Source organism: Phocoena sinus, chromosome 3 (assembly GCF_008692025.1).
Source record: "Phocoena sinus isolate mPhoSin1 chromosome 3, mPhoSin1.pri, whole genome shotgun sequence".
In the NCBI taxonomy this organism is placed as follows: domain Eukaryota; kingdom Metazoa; phylum Chordata; class Mammalia; order Artiodactyla; family Phocoenidae; genus Phocoena; species Phocoena sinus.
In genome coordinates, this window is record NC_045765.1 from 15821209 (window position 1) to 15841676 (window position 20468).

At 47.0% G+C, this 20468-nt stretch overlaps 1 protein-coding gene across 2 annotated transcripts in view; it reads right to left on the reverse strand.

The window, feature by feature from the left end:
* Positions 1 to 20468, reverse strand: part of OBSCN (obscurin, cytoskeletal calmodulin and titin-interacting RhoGEF) — a 161248-nt gene that overhangs the window by 124573 nt on the left and 16207 nt on the right. For both annotated transcript variants that reach the window (XM_032626878.1, XM_032626879.1), the window contains exons 8-11: positions 14150 to 14425; positions 11624 to 11899; positions 7510 to 7785; positions 3609 to 3884 (exon numbers count right to left, since the gene is read on the reverse strand). In XM_032626878.1, the coding sequence (XP_032482769.1) occupies positions 3609 to 3884; positions 7510 to 7785; positions 11624 to 11899; positions 14150 to 14425 (1104 nt within the window). The remainder of the gene's footprint in view (positions 1 to 3608; positions 3885 to 7509; positions 7786 to 11623; positions 11900 to 14149; positions 14426 to 20468) is intronic.

Sequence of the window (20468 nt, forward strand, 5' to 3'; positions counted from 1 at the left end):
ACCATCTCAGTCAGGAAAGCAGCCCTGGGCAAAAGAGACCTGCGTGGGGAGCCGTGGGCCAGGCGGGTGCGAGGGGTGCGGAGGTGGGGCCGGGGCCAAGCTGGAGACTTCTCCAGGCTCTGCACCAGCCGTGTGCCCCGCAGAAGGCCCCCTGCCTTTCTCAGCGAAAAGTAACACAAGTGATGTGTTCTCCCCCGGGTCCGTGTGAGCTGGTCTGGGGGGTGGGGTGGTGCCGGGAGAGTGCATTTTTGGAAGAGACTTCTCCCCTGCTCATGGCATCTGCGGAATCACACGCAAGTGTTCCCAAACCTTCCCAGATGGGGCCACAGTCTTCTTCATACATCTAGGCAGGGAACTTTGCACCTACAGTCCATGGATATCACTGAGGCTCAGTGCCCTGGCCTACACATAGTACGGTCAAGTTGTGGCAATCTGGTGGGAGTGCTGGCACCTCCCCATGGTTCTCTTTTCCATTCTCTGAGGAATAAAGAAGATGAGCACCTTTCCCCGTACACTGGGGTCCCCATTACTCTTTTCTTCTTCCTGGTGACACTATTCAAATTTTTGCCCACTCACCAATAGTAGGCTCTCTCTTCTCTCCATTCTTCTCTAGGCACTCTTTATGCATTGAAATACTAGAGAAGGGCAGATTGCTAGCTTTCAATATTATTCCCCAACTGTGGGACTCGCATTTTCACCGTTTGATCGAGTCCTCTGATGAATCAAAGATTTTCCCTGCAGTAGTGTCACCGATGTCCATTTCAGCGCTTTGATTTTGTAGCATTTGTGTTCCATTTAAGAAATCTTCCCTTACCTTCGGTCTTTAAAGAAACCATGGTATCACTGGACCATGTTTTGGTTTGTACCTTTTAACACTGAGGTTTCTAACCCGCCACGAGTGTACTTTTGTGTGTGGTGTGAATTGTCAGTACAGTTTAATTTTTCCTTATGGGTAAGTGGTCCAAGCACTATTTATGAAGACAACATCCCTCCTCGACTTCTCAACACAGACAGCACAGCAACAGATGAAATTGTGGCGGCGGGGAGGGGGCTGCGAGACGGGCGGAGGGGAGATTTCTCCGTGGTGGTACAGGAAACCACTGCTGCAAGGAGCTCTTGCTGACCTCACTACTACGTTCCTCTGATGCCATAAATATCGCCACACTGGGATCCCCTTATCTTGAAAACTATATAGCCTCACGATCATTCTTGACAACGGCTCCCAAGAAGTGCTCCTACCGCTCTTCTGCAAGCAAATAGCACATTGGCTGTACCTTGTCTTTGGAATCTGCCTGCTATTCTACAATCTGACCACCCAAAACACAAATTTGCTTTTATTTTCATTGTTAATCAACATCTCTGATTTTTCTCCTCAGATTACTGTCCGTCGATGGAAACCTCTGACTCTCTCTCAAGAATGTGTACTAATTTCCCCACATAGTCTCGTAGCATCTTTTATCAGACCTGGAATTAGAAACATGATACAATTGTGCCATTTTAAGTCCTTCAACTTTTGTGTCCTTCACAAAAGTTTCACTTGCCAAGCGTTTCTCACCAGGACTTAGCTGTGGAAATGTCTTCTGCATGTTCATTCTCTTACACCCTAATCTTACTCAACAATCGTACACAGCCTAATAATGGATCCGTCAGATTGTCTGAGTTGATAATCACATCATCAGCAAATTCCACATTGAGTTTTTCTAAACCCTTTGCCAGTGATTTTATGCTCCTCCTGAATCCGCTCAGTGGCTACAGAGGCCCACGTGTGTTCTCCGTCACATCAAAGATTTCCAGGGACACGTTAAGTGGGATCCTGCTCTTGTTGTTGATGTTGTTGTTCTTGGAGGAATTTTATTATAACGTTAAAAAAACAACACTTTTGTACAGTATGCTAAGAATCATATGGCGGGAACTGGTGCTCAGTTTTCTCACACTTTTTGCCTGGATTTCGGACGATCGTATTTCATCAACCATTTGATTCTCTACTTGTTCAGAGGACCACAAGCTTTTGCATTCAATCTCTTAATGCCAAGCTTTATATATATTAACTTTGCCAACATTCAGGCCAACGTGCAATCCTGGACTAGGACTCTCATCACTGATCTCCACCCTATGGATGCATGGCCGATTCCTTTTGCTAACATTTCATTTATGATTTTCACTGTGATATTCACAATATATACGTATGGAATTTCATTCCTCCTTCCTGTTTTCTTCTGTGATTCTGGGATGCATCGATGTTATGTTCTGCACTTAAACAGACTTATGGAGTGCCTCTCCTTTTTCTATCTCTAAGACCATCTCCACAAGCATGGAATAACAGTTTTTCAGTATATTTTGTAGACTGTACCAGAGAACTACAAGGTAGTTCTTTGGAAGATTTTTCATTATTGATCCTACTGATTGACAAGTCATACAACTCTTGGAGTTTTCTACAACTTCTTGTGTCAATTTTCATACAGTTATCCAGGATGTAGTCAAACTTCACAACTTTTCAAAGCTTTTATCTTAAAACACTCTCTAATACGCTCCGAATGCCACATTTTACAGAAACGCCTTCTCGGATCTGGGATATCTATACACACCCATAAATAAACCGATGATCGCACGGTCTGAAAGACTTATGGGTTGGCACCTAGGAGTCAATGTGGAATGGCAGCCCACCCCTACTCAGCATTAAGGCTCTCTTCACAGAAGACAAGTCACCTGATTTCTTAGACTGCCCTATGTTCCAGCCACGAGGCAGAGACATTCACTAACCTTTAGGAAAGTGCAACAAAATAAAGACTGCTTTGCCAGTCAGAGTCTGCTGCTAGTTCACTCACTCATTAGCAAAGCAGACTGATGGGGCAGTAGCGACGTTTTCCTTTCCGTTCCTAAATTAATCAATATAACTCCACGGGGAAAACTGACCCGCAGCATCCAAACTGTTTGAAGACAAAGGCAAAATCCTATTGCATTTAAGACGATCACCCTAAACAGCACAGGTGACTCTTTTCCAATTCTCCTTTCTTTCTCCCTTTGCAAGATCGAGACAAAAAACTTGGCCTATCTCCTGCCATCTACAGGCAACTGGAGCTTCCCTATCCAGGAAATTGAAGGAAGGGCCTCCCAGCAACCTCAAATCTGACCATCCAAAGTTCATCCTAAGATAATTCCAAGCGGGACTGGGTGGCCAACATCTCCACTAATCTGCGATCAATGAAATTTAAACCCCATCTGGCAACCCAAGACCTGGCATGAGCCATGTTGTTGGTGTCAGGAAAGAAGTACCATGGAAGGAAACTCACATATCCCCAGGCCTACCTCAGACCCCACGCATCAGGGACAGCCAGGGTCCCGATACCAGGAACAACAGGAGGACTCTGGGCAGGTGCTAACACACTGTGACTGGGCCTTACCGCATGGAAATAGGTGAACACAAAATGGCCCCTCTTCCTGCCACGCCCACACTCTCCATCCATACTCCCCTGGGCAAAAATGGCTATAAATGTGGGACGTGGAATACCGGGAGGCTACAGGCAAGTGAAAACCCGTCTGTCAGGCCGCAAGACAGTCCCCTCATCACCTCCAAATAGGTTAGCTCAGTATCCTCCTCCAGGACTGACCTGTGACATCCAGGTGGAAGGAGACCCTCTGGCCCCCGGCCTCGCAGCTGTACTCCCCGGCGTCTGCCTTGCCCGCCTGCTGCACCACCAGCCGCCGCCCTCGGCCCGTGGCCTCCACACGCACTTTCGAGCTCGAACTCAGCTTCTTTCCATCCTTGTACCACGTCACCTCCGTCTGGGCCTGGGCCACCTCGCAGCTCAGCGTGGCACTGGCCCCCGCCACGGCCTGCACTTCACTGCGTGCCGGCTGCTCCTTGGCAAACACCTCCTTGGGCTCTGGGGACAGGGAGGGATACACGGGTCAAGGACACCATCTCAGTCAGGAAAGCAGCCCTGGGCAAAAGAGACCTGCGTGGGGAGCCGTGGGCCAGGCGGGTGCGAGGGGTGCGGAGGTGGGGCCGGGGCCAAGCTGGAGACTTCTCCAGGCTCTGCACCAGCCGTGTGCCCCGCAGAAGGCCCCCTGCCTTTCTCAGCGACAAGTAACACAAGTGATGCATTCTCCCCCAGGTCTGCGTGAGCTGGTCCAGGGGGTGGGGGGGTGGGGGGAGGGTGCGCTTTTTGAATAGACTTCTCCCCTGCTCATAGCATCTGCGGGGTCACACGCAAGTGTTCCCAAACCTTCCCAGATGGGGCCACAGTCTTTTCCATATGCCTCAGCAGGGAACTTTGCACCTGCAGTCCATGGAAATCACTGAGGCTCGGTGCCCTGGCATACACATAGTACGGTAAAGTTGTGGTAATCTGGTGGGAGTGCTGGCACCTCCCCGTGGTTCTCTTTACCATTGTCTGAGGAATAAAGAAGCTGAGCACCTTTCCCCGTACACTGGGGTCCCCATTACTCTTTTCTTCTTCCTGGTGACACTATTCAAAGTTTTGCCCACTCACCAATAGTAGGCTCTCTCTTCTCTCAATTCATCTCTAGGCACCCTTGACGCATTGAAATACTAGAGAAGACAGAGTGCTATAGCTTTCAATGTTATTCCCAACTGTGGGACTCGCATTTTCACCGTTTGATCGAGTCCTCCGATGAAACAAAGATTTTCCCTGCAGTAGTGTCACCGATGTCCATTTCAGCCCTTTGGTTTTGGAGCATTTGTGTTCCATTTAAGAAATCTTCCCTTACCTTCGGTCTTTAAAGAAACCATGGTATCACCGGACCATGTTTTGGTTTGTACCTTTTAACACTAAGATTTCTAACACACCATGAGTGTACTTTTGTGTGTGGTGTGAATTGTCAGTACAGTTTAATTTTTCCCTATGGGTCAGGGGTCCAAGCACAATTTATGAAGACAACATCCCTCCTCGACTTCTCAAACAAGCAGCACCATATCAGATGAAATTGTGGTGGCGGAGAGGGGGCTGGAAGACGGGCGGAGGGGGGATTTGTCCGTGGTAGTGCAGGAAACCACTGCTGCAAAGAGCTATTTCTGGCCTCACTACTAGGTTCCTCTGATGCGGTAAATATCGCCGCACTGGGATCCCCTTATCTTGAAAACTATATAGCCTCACAATCGTTCTTGACAATGGCTCCCAGGAAGGGCTCCCACCGCGCTTCTGCAAGCAAATAGCACATTGGCTGTACCTTGCCTTTGGAATCTGCCTGCTATTCTACCATCCGACCACCCAAAATACAAATTTGCTTAGACTTTCATTGTTAATCAACATCTCTGATTTTTCTCCTCAGATTACTGCCCATCGACGGAAACCTCTGACTCTCTCTCAAGAATGTGTACTAATTTCCCCACATAGTCTCATAGCAACTTTTATCAGACCTGGAATTAGAAACATGATACAGTTGTGCCATTTTAAGTCCTTCACAAAAGTTTCACTTGCCAAGCGTTTCTCGCCAGGACTTGGCTGTGGAAATGTCTTCTGCATGTTCATTCTCTTACACCGTAATCTTGCTCAACAATCGTACACAGCCTAATAATGGATCCGTCAGATTGTCTGAGTTGATAATCACATCATCAGCAAATTCTACCTTGAGTTTTTCTAAACCCTTTGCCAGTGATTTTATGCTCCTCCTGAATCCGCTCAGTGGCTACAGAGGCCCACGTGTGTTCTCCGTCACATCAAAGATTTCCAGGGACACGTTAAGTGGGATCCTGCTCTTGTTGTTGATGTTGTTGTTCTTGGAGGAATTTTATTATAACGTTACAAAAACAACACTTTTGTACAGTATGCTAAGAATCATATGGCAGGAACTGGTGCTCAGTTTTCTCACACTTTTTGCCTGGATTTCGGATGATCAAATTTCATCAACCATTTGATTCTCTACTTGTTCAGAGGACCACAAGCTTTTGCATTCAATCTCTTAATGCCAAGCTTTATATATATTAACTTTGCCAACATTCAGGCCAACGTGCAATCCTGGACTAGGACTCTCATCACTGATCTCCACCCTATGGATGCATGGCCGATTCCTTTTGCTAACATTTCATTTATGATTTTCACTGTGATATTCACAATATATACGTCTGGCATTTCATTCCTCCTTCATGCGTTTCTTCTGCGATTCTGGGAGGCATCGATGTTATGTTCTGCACTTAAACACACTTATGGAGTGCATCTCCCTTTTCTATCGCTAAGACCATCTCCACAAGCATAGAATAACAGTTTTTCAGTATGTTTTTTAGACTGTACCAGAGAACTACAAGGTAGTTCTTGGGAAGATTTTTCATTATTGGTCCTACTGATTGACAAGTCATACAACTCTTGGAGTTTTCTACAACTTCTTGTGTCACTTTTCATACAGTTATCCAGGATGTAGTCAAACTTCACAACTTTTCAAAGCTTTTATCTTAGAATACTCTCTAATTCGCTCCGAATGCCACATGTTACAGAAATGCCTTCTCGGATCTGGGATATCTATACACACCCATAAATAAACCTATGGTTGCACGGTCTCAAAGACTTATGGGTTGGCACCTAGGAGTCAATGTGGATTGGCAGCCCACCCCTACTCAGCATTAAGGCTCTCTTCACAGAAGACAAGTCACCTGATTTCTTAGACTGCCCTATGTTCCAGCCACGAGGCAGAGACACTCACTAACCTTTAGGAAAGTGCAACGAAATAAAGACTGCTTTGCCAGTCAGAGTCTGCTGCTAGTTCACTCACTCCTCATTAGCAAAGCAGACTGATGGGGCAGTAGCGACGTTTTCCTTTCTGTTCCTAAAATAATCAATATAACTCCACGGGGAAAACTGACCCACAGCATCCAAACTGTTTGAAGACAAAGGCAAAATCCTATTGCATTTAAGACGATCACCCTAAACAGCACAGAGGACTCTGTTCCAATCCTCCTTTCTTCCTCCCTTTGCAAGACCGTGACAACAAACTTCGCCTATCTTCTGCTACCTACAGGCAACCGGAGCTTCCATATTCAGGAAAATGAAGGAAGGCCATCCCAGAAACCTCAACTCTGATCATCCAAAGTTCATCCTAAGATAATTCCAAGCGGGACTGGGTGGCCAACATCTCCACTAATCTGCGATCGATGAAATTGAAACCCCATCTGGCAACCTGAGACCTGGCATGAGCCATGTGGTAGGTGTCAGGAAAGAAGTACCATGGAAGGAAACTCACATATCCCCAGGCCTACCTCAGACCCCACGCATCAGGGACAGCCAGGATCCCGATACCAGGAACAACAGGAAGGCTCTAGGCAGGTGCTAAGACACTGTGACTGGGCCTTACCGCATGGAAACAGGTGGACACAAATGGCCCCTCTTCCTGCCACGCCCACACTCTCCAACCATCCTCCCCTGGGCAAAATGGCTATAAATGTGGGAGGTGGAATACTGGGAGGCTACAGGAAAGCAAACACCCGTCTGTCGGCCGCAAGACAGTCCCCTCATCACCTCCAAACACGCTAGCTTAGTATCCTCCTCCAGGACTGACCTGTGACATCCAGGTGGAAGGAGGCCCTCTGGCCCCCGGCCTCGCAGCTGTACTCCCCGGCGTCTGCCTTGCCCGCCTGCTGCACCACCAGCCGCCGCCCTCGGCCCGTGGCCTCCACACGCACTTTCGAGCTCGAACTCAGCTTCTTTCCATCCTTGTACCACGTCACCTCCGTCTGGGCCTGGGCCACCTCGCAGCTCAGCGTGGCACTGGCCCCCGCCACGGCCTGCACTTCACTGCGTGCCGGCTGCTCCTTGGCAAACACCTCCTTGGGCTCTGGGGACGGGGAGGGATACACGGGTCAAGGACACCATCTCAGTCAGGAAAGCAGCCCTGGGCAAAAGAGACCTGCGTGGGGAGCCGTGGGCCAGGCGGGTGCGAGGGGTGCGGAGGTGGGGCCGGGGCCAAGCTGGAGACTTCTCCAGGCTCTGCACCAGCCGTGTGCCCCGCAGAAGGCCCCCTGCCTTTCTCAGCGAAAAGTAACACAAGTGATGTGTTCTCCCCCGGGTCCGTGTGAGCTGGTCTGGGGGGTGGGGTGGTGCCGGGAGAGTGCATTTTTGGAAGAGACTTCTCCCCTGCTCATGGCATCTGCGGAATCACACGCAAGTGTTCCCAAACCTTCCCAGATGGGGCCACAGTCTTCTTCATACATCTAGGCAGGGAACTTTGCACCTACAGTCCATGGATATCACTGAGGCTCAGTGCCCTGGCCTACACATAGTACGGTCAAGTTGTGGCAATCTGGTGGGAGTGCTGGCACCTCCCCATGGTTCTCTTTTCCATTCTCTGAGGAATAAAGAAGATGAGCACCTTTCCCCGTACACTGGGGTCCCCATTACTCTTTTCTTCTTCCTGGTGACACTATTCAAATTTTTGCCCACTCACCAATAGTAGGCTCTCTCTTCTCTCCATTCTTCTCTAGGCACTCTTTATGCATTGAAATACTAGAGAAGGGCAGATTGCTAGCTTTCAATATTATTCCCCAACTGTGGGACTCGCATTTTCACCGTTTGATCGAGTCCTCTGATGAATCAAAGATTTTCCCTGCAGTAGTGTCACCGATGTCCATTTCAGCGCTTTGATTTTGTAGCATTTGTGTTCCATTTAAGAAATCTTCCCTTACCTTCGGTCTTTAAAGAAACCATGGTATCACTGGACCATGTTTTGGTTTGTACCTTTTAACACTGAGGTTTCTAACCCGCCACGAGTGTACTTTTGTGTGTGGTGTGAATTGTCAGTACAGTTTAATTTTTCCTTATGGGTAAGTGGTCCAAGCACTATTTATGAAGACAACATCCCTCCTCGACTTCTCAACACAGACAGCACAGCAACAGATGAAATTGTGGCAGCGGGGAGGGGGCTGCGAGACAGGCGGAGGGGGGATTTCTCCATGGTGGTGCAGGAAACCTCTGCTGCAAGGAGCTCTTGCTGACCTCACTACTACGTTCCTCTGATGCGGTAAATATTGCTGCACTGGGATCGCCTTATCTTGAAAACTATATAGCCTCACAATCGTTCTTGACAATGGCTCCCAGGAAGGGCTCCCACCGCGCTTCTGCAAGCAAATAGCACATTGGCTGTACCTTGTCTTTGGAATCTGCCTGCTATTCTACCATCCGACCACCCAAAACACAAATTTGCTTTTATTTTCATTGTTAATCAACATCTCTGATTTTTCTCCTCAGATTACTGTCCGTCGATGGAAACCTCTGACTCTCTCTCAAGAATGTGTACTAATTTCCCCACATAGTCTCGTAGCATCGTTTATCAGACCTGGAATTAGAAACATGATACAAATGTGCCTTTTTAACTCTTTCACATTAGTTTCACTTGCCAAGCATTTCTCACCAGGACATGGCTGTGGAAATGTCTTCTGCATGTTCATTCTCTTACACCCTAATCTTACTCAACAATCGTACACAGCCTAATAATTTATCCATCGGATTGTCTGAGTTGATAATCACATCATCAGCAAATTCTACCTTGAGTTTTTCTAAACCCTTTGCCAGTGATTTTATGGTCCTCCTGAATCCGCTCAGTGGCTACAGAGGCCCACGTGTGTTCTCCGTCACATCAAAGATTTCCAGGGACACGTTAAGTGGGATCCTGCTCTTGTTGTTGATGTTGTTGTTGTTGGAGGAATTTTATTATAAAGTTAAAAAAACAGCCCTTTTTTTTGCGGTACACAGGCCTCTCACTGTTGTGGCCTATCCCGGTGCAGATCACAGGATCCGGACGCTCAGGCTCAGCGGCCATGGCTCATGGGCCCAGCCACTCCGCGGCATGTGTGATCTTCCCGGACTGGAGCACAAACCCGTGTCCCCTGCATCGGCAGGTAGTCTCTCAAACACTGCGCTACCAGGACGGCCCAGAAACACTTTTGTACAGTATTTTAAGCATTATGTGGCAGGAACTGGTACTCACTTTTCTCACATTTTTTGCCTGGATTTGGGATGATCAAATTTCATCAACCATTTGATTCTCTACTTGTTCAGAGGACCACATCCTTTTGCATTCAATCTCTTAATGCCATGCTTTATATATTTTAACTTTGCCAACCTTCAACACAACATGCAATCCTGGACTAGGACTCTGATCACTGACTCCACCCCGTGGACGCATGGCTGAATTCCTTTTGCTAACAATTCATTTATGATTTTGGCTGTGATATTTGCAATACATACGTCTGGAATTTCATTCATCCTTCCTGCCTTTCTTCAGTGATTCTAGTATGCATCGATGTTATGTTCTGAATTTAAAGAGACTTATGGAGTGCATCTCCTTTTTCTATCTCTAAGACCATCTCCACAAGCATGGAATAACAGCTTTCCAGGATAGTTTGTAGACTGTACCAGAGAACTACAAGGTAGTTCCTGGGAAGATTTTTCACTATTGGTCCTACTGATTGACAAGTCACACAACTCTTTGAGTTTTCTACATCTTCTTGTGTCAGTTTTCATACAGTTGTCCAGGATTTAGTCAAACTTCACAACTTTTCAAAGCTTTTATCTTAGAACACTCTCTAATACGCTCCGAATGCCACATTTTACAGAAATGCCTTCTCGGATCTGGGCTATCTATACACACCCATAAATAAAGCTATGGTCGCACGGTCTCAAAGACTTATGGGTTGGCACCTAAGAGTCAATGTGGATTTACAGCCCACCCCTACTCAGCATTAAGGCTCTCTTCACAGAAGACGAGTAACCTGATTTCTTAGACTGCCCTATGTTCCAGCCACGAGGCAGAGACACTCACTAACCTTTAGGAAAGTGCAACGAAATAAAGACTGCTTTGCCAGTCAGAGTCTGCTGCTAGTTCACTCACTCCTCATTAGCAAAGCAGACTGATGGGGCAGTAGCGACGTTTTCCTTTCTGTTCCTAAATTAATCAATATAACTCCACGGGGAATACTGACCCACAGCCTCCAAACTGTTTGAAGACAAAGGCAAAATCCTATTGCATTTAAGACGATCACCCTACACAGCACAGAGGACTCTGTTCCAATCCTCCTTTCTTTCTTCCTTTGCAAGGTCATGACAACATACTTGGTCTATCTTCTGCTGCCTACAGGCAACCGGAGCTTCCCTATCCAGGAAATTGAAGGAAGGGTGGCCCAGCAACCTCAAATCTGTTCATCCAAAGTTCACTCCTAAGATAATTCCAAGCGGGACTGGGTGGCCAACATCTCCACTAATCTGCGATCAATGAAATTGAAACCCCATCTGGCAACCCAAGACCTTGCATGAGCCATGAGGTAGGTGTCAGGAAAGAAGTACCAGGGGAGGAAAGTCACATATCCCCAGGCCTACCACAGACCCCAAGCATTAGGGAGAGCCTGGGTCCCGATACCAGGAACAACAGGAAGTCTCTGGGCAGGTGCTAAGACACTCTGACTGGGCCTTACTGCATGGAAACAGGTGGACACAAATGGCCCCTCTTCCTGCCACGCCCACACTCTCCATCCATACTCCCCAGGGCAAAAATGGCTATAAATGTGGGACGTGGAAGACTGGGAGGCTACAGGCAAGTGAACACCCGTCTGTGGAGGCCGCAAGACCGTCCCCTCATCACCTCCAAATAGGTTAGCTTAGTATCCTCCTCCAGGACTGACCTGTGACATCGAGGTGGAAGGAGACCCTCTGGCCCCCGGCCTCGCAGCTGTACTCCCCCGCGTCTGCCTTGCCCGCCTGCTGCACCACCAGCCGCCGCCCTCGGCCCGTGGCCTCCACACGCACTTTCGAGCTCGAACTCAGCTTCTTTCCATCCTTGTACCACGTCACCTCCGTCTGGGCCTGGGCCACCTCGCAGCTCAGCGTGGCACTGGCCCCCGCCACGGCCTGCACTTCACTGTGTGTCGGCTGCTCCTTGGCAAATACCACCTTGGGCTCTGGGGACAGGGAGGGATACACGGGTCAAGGACACCATCTCAGTCAGGAAGCCAGCCCCGGACAAAGGAGAGGGAAGTGGGGAGCCATGGAACGGGCGAGTGCAAGGGGTGCAGAGGTGGGGCGGGGGCCAAGCTGGAGACCTCTCCAGGCTCTCCACCAGCCGTGTGCCCCGCAGAAGGCCCCCTGCCTTTCTCAGCGACAAGTAACACAAGTGATTCATTCTCCCCCAGGTCCGCGTGAGCTGGTCCAGGGGTTGGGGGCGTGGGGGGAGGGTGTGCTTTTGGAAGAGACTTTTCCCCTGCTCGTGGCATCTCTGGGGTCACACGCATGTGTTCCCAAACCTTCCCAGATAGGGCCACAGTCTTTTCCATATGCCTCAGCAGGGAACATTGTACCTGCAGTCCATGGAAATCACTGAGGCTCGGTGCCCTGGCCTACACCTAGTATGGTCAACTTGTGGCAATCTGGTGGGAGTGCTGGCACCTCCCCGTGGTTTTCTTTTCCATTGTCTGAGGAATAAAGAAGCTGAGCACCTTTCCCAGAATGACTGGCGTCCCCATTACTCTTTTGTTCTTCCTGGTGCCACTATTCAAATTTTTGCCCACTCACCAACAGTAGGCTCTCTCTTCTCTCCATCTCAGGGCACTCTTTATGCATTGAAATACTAGAGAAGGACAGATTGCTAGCTTTCAAGGTTATTCCCAGCTGTGGGACTCCCATTTTCACTATGTGATCGAATTCTCTGATGAATCAGTTTTTCCCTTCAATAGTGTCACCGATGTCCATTCACGCTTTCAGTTTGGAGCATTTGTGTTCCATTTAAGAAATCTTCCTTTACCTTCGGTCTTTAACGAAACCACGGTATCACCGGACTGTCTTTTGGTTTGTACCTTTTAACACTAAGGTTTCTAACTCAGCACGAGTGTACTTTTGTGTGTGCTGTGAATTGTCAGTACAGTTTAATTTTTCCCTATGGGTAAGGGGTCCAAGCACTATTTATGAAGACAACATCCCTCCTCGACTTCTCAACACAGACAGCACAGCAACAGACGAAATTGTGACGGCAGGGAGGGGGCTGCAAGATGGGCGGAGGGGGGATTTCTCCGTGGTGGTACAGGAAACCACTGCTGCAAGGAGCTATTTCTGACCTCACTACTACGTTCCTCTGATGCAGTAAATATCGCCGCACTGGGATCCCCTTATGTTGAAAACTATATAGCCTCACAATCGTTCTTGACAACGGCTCCCAGGAAGGGCTCCCACCGCGCTTCTGCAAGCAAATAGCACATTGGCTGTACCTTGCCTTTGGAATCTGCCTGCTATTCTACCACCCGACCACCCAAAATACAAATTTGCTTAGATTTTCATTGTTAATCAACATCTCTGATTTTTCTCCTCAGATTACTGTCCGTCGATGGAAACCTCTGACTCTCTCTCAAGAATGTGTACCAATTTCCCCACATAGTCTCGTAGCAACTTTTATCAGACCTGGAATTACAAACATGATACAATTGTGCCCATTTAACTGTTTCACTAATGCCACGGGGAATACTGACCCGCAGCATCCAAACTGTTTGAAGACAAAGGCAAAATCCTATTGAATTGAAGATCACCCTAAACAGCACAGAGGACTCTGTTCCAATCCTCCTTTCTTCCTCCCTTTGCAAGGTCATGACAACATACTTGGCCTATCTTCTGCTGCCTACAGGCAACCGGAGCTTCCCTATTCAGGAAATTGAAGGAAGGGCGTTGCAGAAACCTCAAATCTGATCATCAAAAATTCACTCCTAAGATAATTGCAAGCGGGACTGGTGGGCCAACATCTCCACTAATCTGCGATCAATGAAATTGAAACCCCATCTGGCAACCCAAGACCTGGCATGAGCCATGTGGTAGGTGTCAGGAAAGAAGTACCAGGGGAGGAAAGTCACATATCCCCAGGCCTACCACAGACCCCAAGCATTAGGGAGAGCCAGGGTCCCGATACCAGAAACAACAGGAAGTCTCTGGGCAGGTGCTAAGACACTGTGACTGGGCCTTACCGCATGTAAACAGGTGGACACAAATGGCCCCTCTTCCTTCCACGCCCACATTCTCCATCCATTCTCCCCCGGGGAAAGATAGCTATAAATGTGGGACGTGGAAGACTGGGAGGCTACAGGCGAGTGAACACCCGTCTGTGGAGGCCGCAAGACCATCCCCTCATCACCTCCAAATACGCTAGCTTAGTATCCTCCTCCAGGACTGACCTGTGACATCGAGGTGGAAGGAGACCCTCTGGCCCCCGGCCTCGCAGCTGTACTCCCCCGCGTCTGCCTTGCCCGCCTGCTGCACCACCAGCTGCCGCCCTCGGCCCGTGGCCTCCAAACGCACTTTCGAGCTCGAACTCAGCTTCTTTCCATCCTTGTACCACGTCACCTCCGTCTGGGCCTGGGCCACCTCGCAGCTCAGTGTGGCACTGGCCCCCGCCACGGCCTGCACTTCACTGCGTGCCGGCTGCTCCTTGGCAAACACCTCCTTGGGCTCTGGGGACAGGGAGGGATACACGGGTCAAGGACACCATCTCAGTCAGGAAAGCAGCCCTGGGCAAAAGAGACCTGCGTGGGGAGCCGTGGGCCAGGCGGGTGCGAGGGGTGCAGAGGTGGGGCAGGGGCCAAGCTGGAGACTTCTCCAGGCTCTGCACCAGCCGTGTGCCCCGCAGAAGGCCCCCTGCCTTTCTCAACGACAAGTAACACAAGTGACGCATTCTCCCCTTGGTCTGCGTGAGTTGGTCCGGGGAGTGGGGAGGTGGGGGGAGGGTGTGCCTTTGGAAGAGAATTCTCCCCTGCTCATGGCATCTGTGGGATCACACGCAAGTGTTCTCAGTCCTTCCCAGGTGGGGCCACAGTCTTCTCCATACACCTAAGCAAGGAACTTTGCATCTGCAGTCCATGGAAATCAGTGAGGTTTAGGGCCCTGGCCTACACTTAGTATGGTCAACTTGTGGCAATCTTGGGGGAGTGCTGGCACCTCCCCATGGCTTTCCTTTCCATTGTCTGAGGAATAAAGAAGCTGAGCTCCTTCCCCAAATGACTGGGGTCTCCATTACTCTTTTTTCTTCCTGGTGACACTATTCAAATTTTTGCCCACTCACCAATAGTAGGCTCTCTGTTCTCTCCATCTCTAGGCACTCTTTATGCATTGAAATACTAGAGAAGGAAAGATTGCTAGCTTTCAAGGTTATTCCTAACTGTGGGACTCACATTTTCACTGTGTGATCAAGTCCTCTGATGAATCAAAATTTTTCCCTTCAATAGTTTCAGCGATGTCCATTTCAGCCCTTTCAGTTTAGAGCATTTGTGTTCTATTTACAAATGTTTCCTTACCTAAATCTTTAAAGAAACCACAGTATCATCAGTGGGGTTTTTTGTTTTTACCTTTACACTGGGTTTCTACCCCACCACGAGTTCACTTTTCTGTGTTGTGGGAATTACTAGTACGATTTAAGTTTTTCGTATTGTTACTTGGTACAAGCATCTGATGGGGATACTCATAAACTTCCTCTTTGCACAATTCTTCTAGGACAGAAACTGTGGGGTCATTATGGGTGCATTCCTCATCCCTCCTAGATGAGGCCAGAGTCTTTTCCCACAGGAAAGTGCAGGGCATGTTCTCATCTGCAGTGAATGAGGTTTGCTGAAGTGCTACCCTCACCTACTCTCATTGTCAGCAGTCTGGTGGGAGTGAAATGTACCTCCTGTGGCACTCTTTTGCATTTTTTGTGATGATTCAAAATAAAGACCCATTTCTGATGTTTTTGGTCATCAGTGTTTGCTCTTCTGTGGTGTCACTGTTCAACGTTTTTGCCCTATTTTTAATAGCACTGTCTGCCATTTGTATGTTCACTTTAAGGACATTTTTATACATACGAATGCTAGGCACTGACAAGTGTTTGTGTTCTAAATGTCTTCCACATCTGTGTGGTTTGCCTTTTCAGTACTTCATGCTATCTTCTGATGAATCTATCAATACATATTTAGTTTTAAGGTAGTCAAATATGTCAAATTTTTTTCATTATGATTAGTGCACTTGTATTTTACGAAGTCATTCTTTGGGACTTCCTTGGTGGTATAGTGGTTAAGAATCCACCTGCCAATGCAGGGGACACAGGTTCGAGCCCTGGTCCGGGAAGACCCCACATGCCACAGAGCAACTAAGCCCGTGCACCACAACTGCTGAGCCTGCTCTCTAGAGCCCGTGAGCCACAACTACTGAGCCTGAGAGTCACAACTACTGAAGCCTGCACACCTAGAGCCCATGCTAAACAACAAGAGAAGCCACCGCAGTGAGAAGCCCGCACACCACAGTGAAGAGTAGCCCCAGCTCGCCGCAACTAGAGAAAGCCTACATGGAGCAACGAAGACAAAAATAATAAATAAAATTTTTCTTAATCATTTATTTTAAAAAAGAAAGAAATCATTCTTTAGTCTGAGGTAATTAAAACCATCTATGTTATCATCTAAGGGTTTTATGATTTTCCCTTCTATTCTGTGGTGTTTAACCCAACATGAGTTGACCATGGGGGATATGAATTACTGGCCTAATCGTTTTCCTATATGGTTAAATGGTTTAAGTGTCATTTATTAAAACCATGTTGTCTCTACTCCTTGCATGATTCCACATTTTTTTTAAGAAAAAGGAGCAGGGGAATGTGGGCATCCATTCATGTGCAGATTTGTGTCGGAGATCACTACTCTGGTCCTTTGGTCTGTGTATCTATCCTTGCAATGAGACACTATTGTATTCATTACTGTAGCTTTATAACAATCTTGATATTGGTATAGCAAATAACTCACTTTTTGCTCTTCTTCAATAGTGTATTGACTGTACATGGTCTTAGCAATTTACTTCTGAATTTCCACAACCCCCACTAAACAAACATTTGTTTGGATTTTAATTGGTATTGAACATTTTTTATTCTTCCCTGGATTTCTACCCAACTATTTAGAACTTCTTTACTGTCTCTCAAAACATTTTTAATAATTCCCCCCCACACACAGAGCTTCTCACCACCCTTTATTAGACTTGGAATTAGAAAATGATTCTTTTGATGCTATTGTAACTCTTTTAAAAATTTCATTTTCCAGATGTTTGTTGCTACTATGTAGCCGTAGAAGTGTTTTCTTCATATTGATTTTTTTACATGGTAATCATTCTCAGCTATCTTATTAAGTCTCATAATTTATCCTTTGGATTAATCATATTATCCATGAATTCAACTTTTGTTTCTTCACACGTTTCTGTCTTTTACTTTCTTTTCCTCCTATCTCTGTTGTACAATGTTGATTAAAAGCAGTAACAGTTGGCTTCCTTGTCTGGTTTGCTATCTCACAGACAAACTTTCAAACTTTCACTTTTTTGTGTGCAGATTAGCTGGTTTGTCTGCAGCATCATTTATCAGATTACAAACTGTTTTATTTATAATTTGTTAAGAATTTTATGTCATGAATTGATGCCAACTTTATTAAACTTTTCTTCTGTATTTATAATGCCAAATCTTACCAAATACTTTATTCTGCATGTCATGAACAGATTGCTTTGCTAATGTTTCTAGTGTTTGAACAGCCTTGCATTTCTGGACTATGACTTTTATCACGGTGTATTACCAATTTTCCTCTTAATATATTGTTAAATTTATTTTGATAATATTTTGTTTCAGATATTGGCCTTGATATCCATAATAGGTGGTCTGTAATTTTAATTCTTACAATTTTTTTGTCAGATATTTGTATCAATGTTATGCTATCTACATGAAACAAATCAGAGACTGTTTATCTCCTTTTTCTATTTTCTAGAAGAATATCCATGAACATGGGTTTTCTTTCCAAAGTATTTCATATAATTTACCAGTGGAACTACTGGGCTTAGATCTTTCTCTATGAGAAGATTTATCATTATGGTTCCAATTATTTAAAAGATTATAGGACTGGGCTTCCCTGGTGGCGCAGTGGTTAAGAGTCTGCCTGCCGATACAGGGGACATGCGTTCGTGCCCCGGTCTGGGAAGATCCCACATGCCGCGGAGCGGCTAGGCCCGTGAGCCATGGCCGCTGAGCCTGCACGTCCGGAGCCTGTGCTCCGCAATGGGAGAGGCCACAGCAGTGAGAAGCCCGCGTACCGCAAAAAAAAAAAAGATTATAGGACTACCTGAGTTGTTGAATGTTTCTTGTGTCACTTTTTATATAGTTTTCTAAGAATCTGATCAATTTGTCAAAACTTTCACACTTATTGCCATGAAAAAATATTGTCATATTCTTCTAAAATACCATTCTTAAAAGATATATACATGCTGGTATAGGAGAAGCTACTATTCCTCTCCAAGTCTAAATCTATAAATCAGACTCCATGGGGAATTCTGACATAGAATGTTCTAACAGAAAACAAAAGGAAATCAGTATCTGCTTTGAAAAGAGAATTCCAGACCTCACATGTGCATATCTCAGGCACGTATCAACCAACCCTCTGGTCTCTGTTTACTCTGCACACATATTGCAAGGAAAATGGATCTAGATTTTGTTACATGTAGATGCACAGATAACTTCTATATCCATGTGCAAGGAAGAAAGAGTGTTCAGAACACCTAAAACTTTGATAATCCATAGTTCAGTCTTGAGATAAATCCAAGTATGACTGTGTGGCAGAAATTTCCCCTTGTCCTGGTTTAATGAAATTCAAACATCTCTCCCTAGTGTGAACCCACATGCGTTGCTAGGTGATGGCATCTAGGAGCTGTCAGGACATCCAGGAGGAGCAAATTCACATACCCACAGTTAAAAGACATCTGGCCTACCTCAGACCCCAAGTGCAAGACAGAACCAGAGTCCCAGACACCAAGGAATACCCAGAAGGTTCTGGGCAGATGCTGGGAACTGAAGACTGTGCATTACTGTGTAGAAACACCACTCAGGGTTTATAGGAACACCATTATCCCTTCTGTTCACAGCCTACCCATCCAGCCTCCCTTGGTCCAGCCATGGGTATGAAAATGGGAGGTGGGAGGACGGAAGGCTAAATGAGATGAAGTCTAGTGGGAAGATCATCGGGTCTGTTGGGGGATGCAAGCCAGTCCCATCACCTCCACACAAGGCTAAGTTACTACCTCCAAGGACTGACCTGTGACATCCAGGTGGAAGGAGACCTTCTGGCCCCCGGCCTCGCAGCTGTACTCCCCGGCGTCTGCCTTGCTCACCTGCTGCACCACCAGCCTCCGGGTGCAGCCCTTGGCCTCCACATGCACTTTTGAGCTCGAATTCAGCTTCTTCCTGTTCTTGTACCACATCACCTCTGTCTGGGCCTGGGCCACCTCGCAGCTCAGTGTGGTGCTGGCCCCCACCACGGCCTGCACCTCTTTATGTGCTGGCTGTCCCTTGATAAACACCACAGAGGACTCTGGGCACAGAAAGGGATACACAGTGTCAGAGACACAAAGCTGATACCAGCCTGTGAGACCAAAACTTAAGAGTTCAGTAAAGTTTCTCCTTGGAGCCAGTGATGCCATGTGCCCAGGAAGGTGTAGAGTTGTGTTTACAAACAAATATCTCAAGTGTACATTTTGGTGATGTTCTGACACAAGGTCAATTCCTAAGGCTAGAGGAAAGTGGCCAAAGTTATTCTAGCATCTGTCACAGCTAGTTCATTGTCTTTCCCATGTGACAGTCACCTCTGGCAGGCAGGTTGGGTTGTGTGCACTTGTATCCCCTATATCTATAAATACATATAGGATCTCAGAGAGTCCATGCTGTATATGCATTCATTCATTCATTCATTCAATCACTGATGCAACTAATGTCAGTGGAGGGCCCATTATCTGCAGGCACTATGGTGGTGCTGGGAATGTTATACCATAGCTGGAAACGTGAGTAACACAGTCTCTGTTCTTACAGATCTTACCTTCTACTGAGGAAAAACAAACAAACATGACAATGATTTAATGCTACGGTCAATGCTGTGATGAAATAAGAGTGATGTGCTAGAGAGAAGGGACTGACAGTGACTTAGATTTGGTGGTCAGAGAAAATCTTGGTAAGGAGTAATGTTTAGGTGAAGTGCTAAATGATAAAAGGGAGGCAGCTTTGATGAAAGCTGAGGGGAGTCATTCTAACGGAGATGAGAGCTAGGGCCAGGGCTCTCCTAGAAGGATAGATGTGAAGTGAGTGAGGAAGGTAAAAGGGAACTGCACTTTTGGAACCACACTGGGCATCTGATTTTCTCCTCTGGACACTGCTGTTCCTTAGTACAGCATGACACTAAAAGGCATAGGGCTGCTACTACGAAACAGGAAACCTGGTCAGGCTATGTATACCTTGTGTAAGCAGAAAGATAGTTAGAGATTGAGGAGCCAAGCCTCCAGGAAAAAGAGATCTTGTAGAATTGAGCCCCACACTCAGCCACATTCCCCTCAAGATGTTTGATGAGCTCCACAACTGCATGGTCCAGGAGACTACGAAGCCAAGCAGAAAACCTCTGAAAACTATAGCAGACTTTTTAGCACCTTGCATTACCAGAGAGACAAAGATTAGAGTTGAGTGTC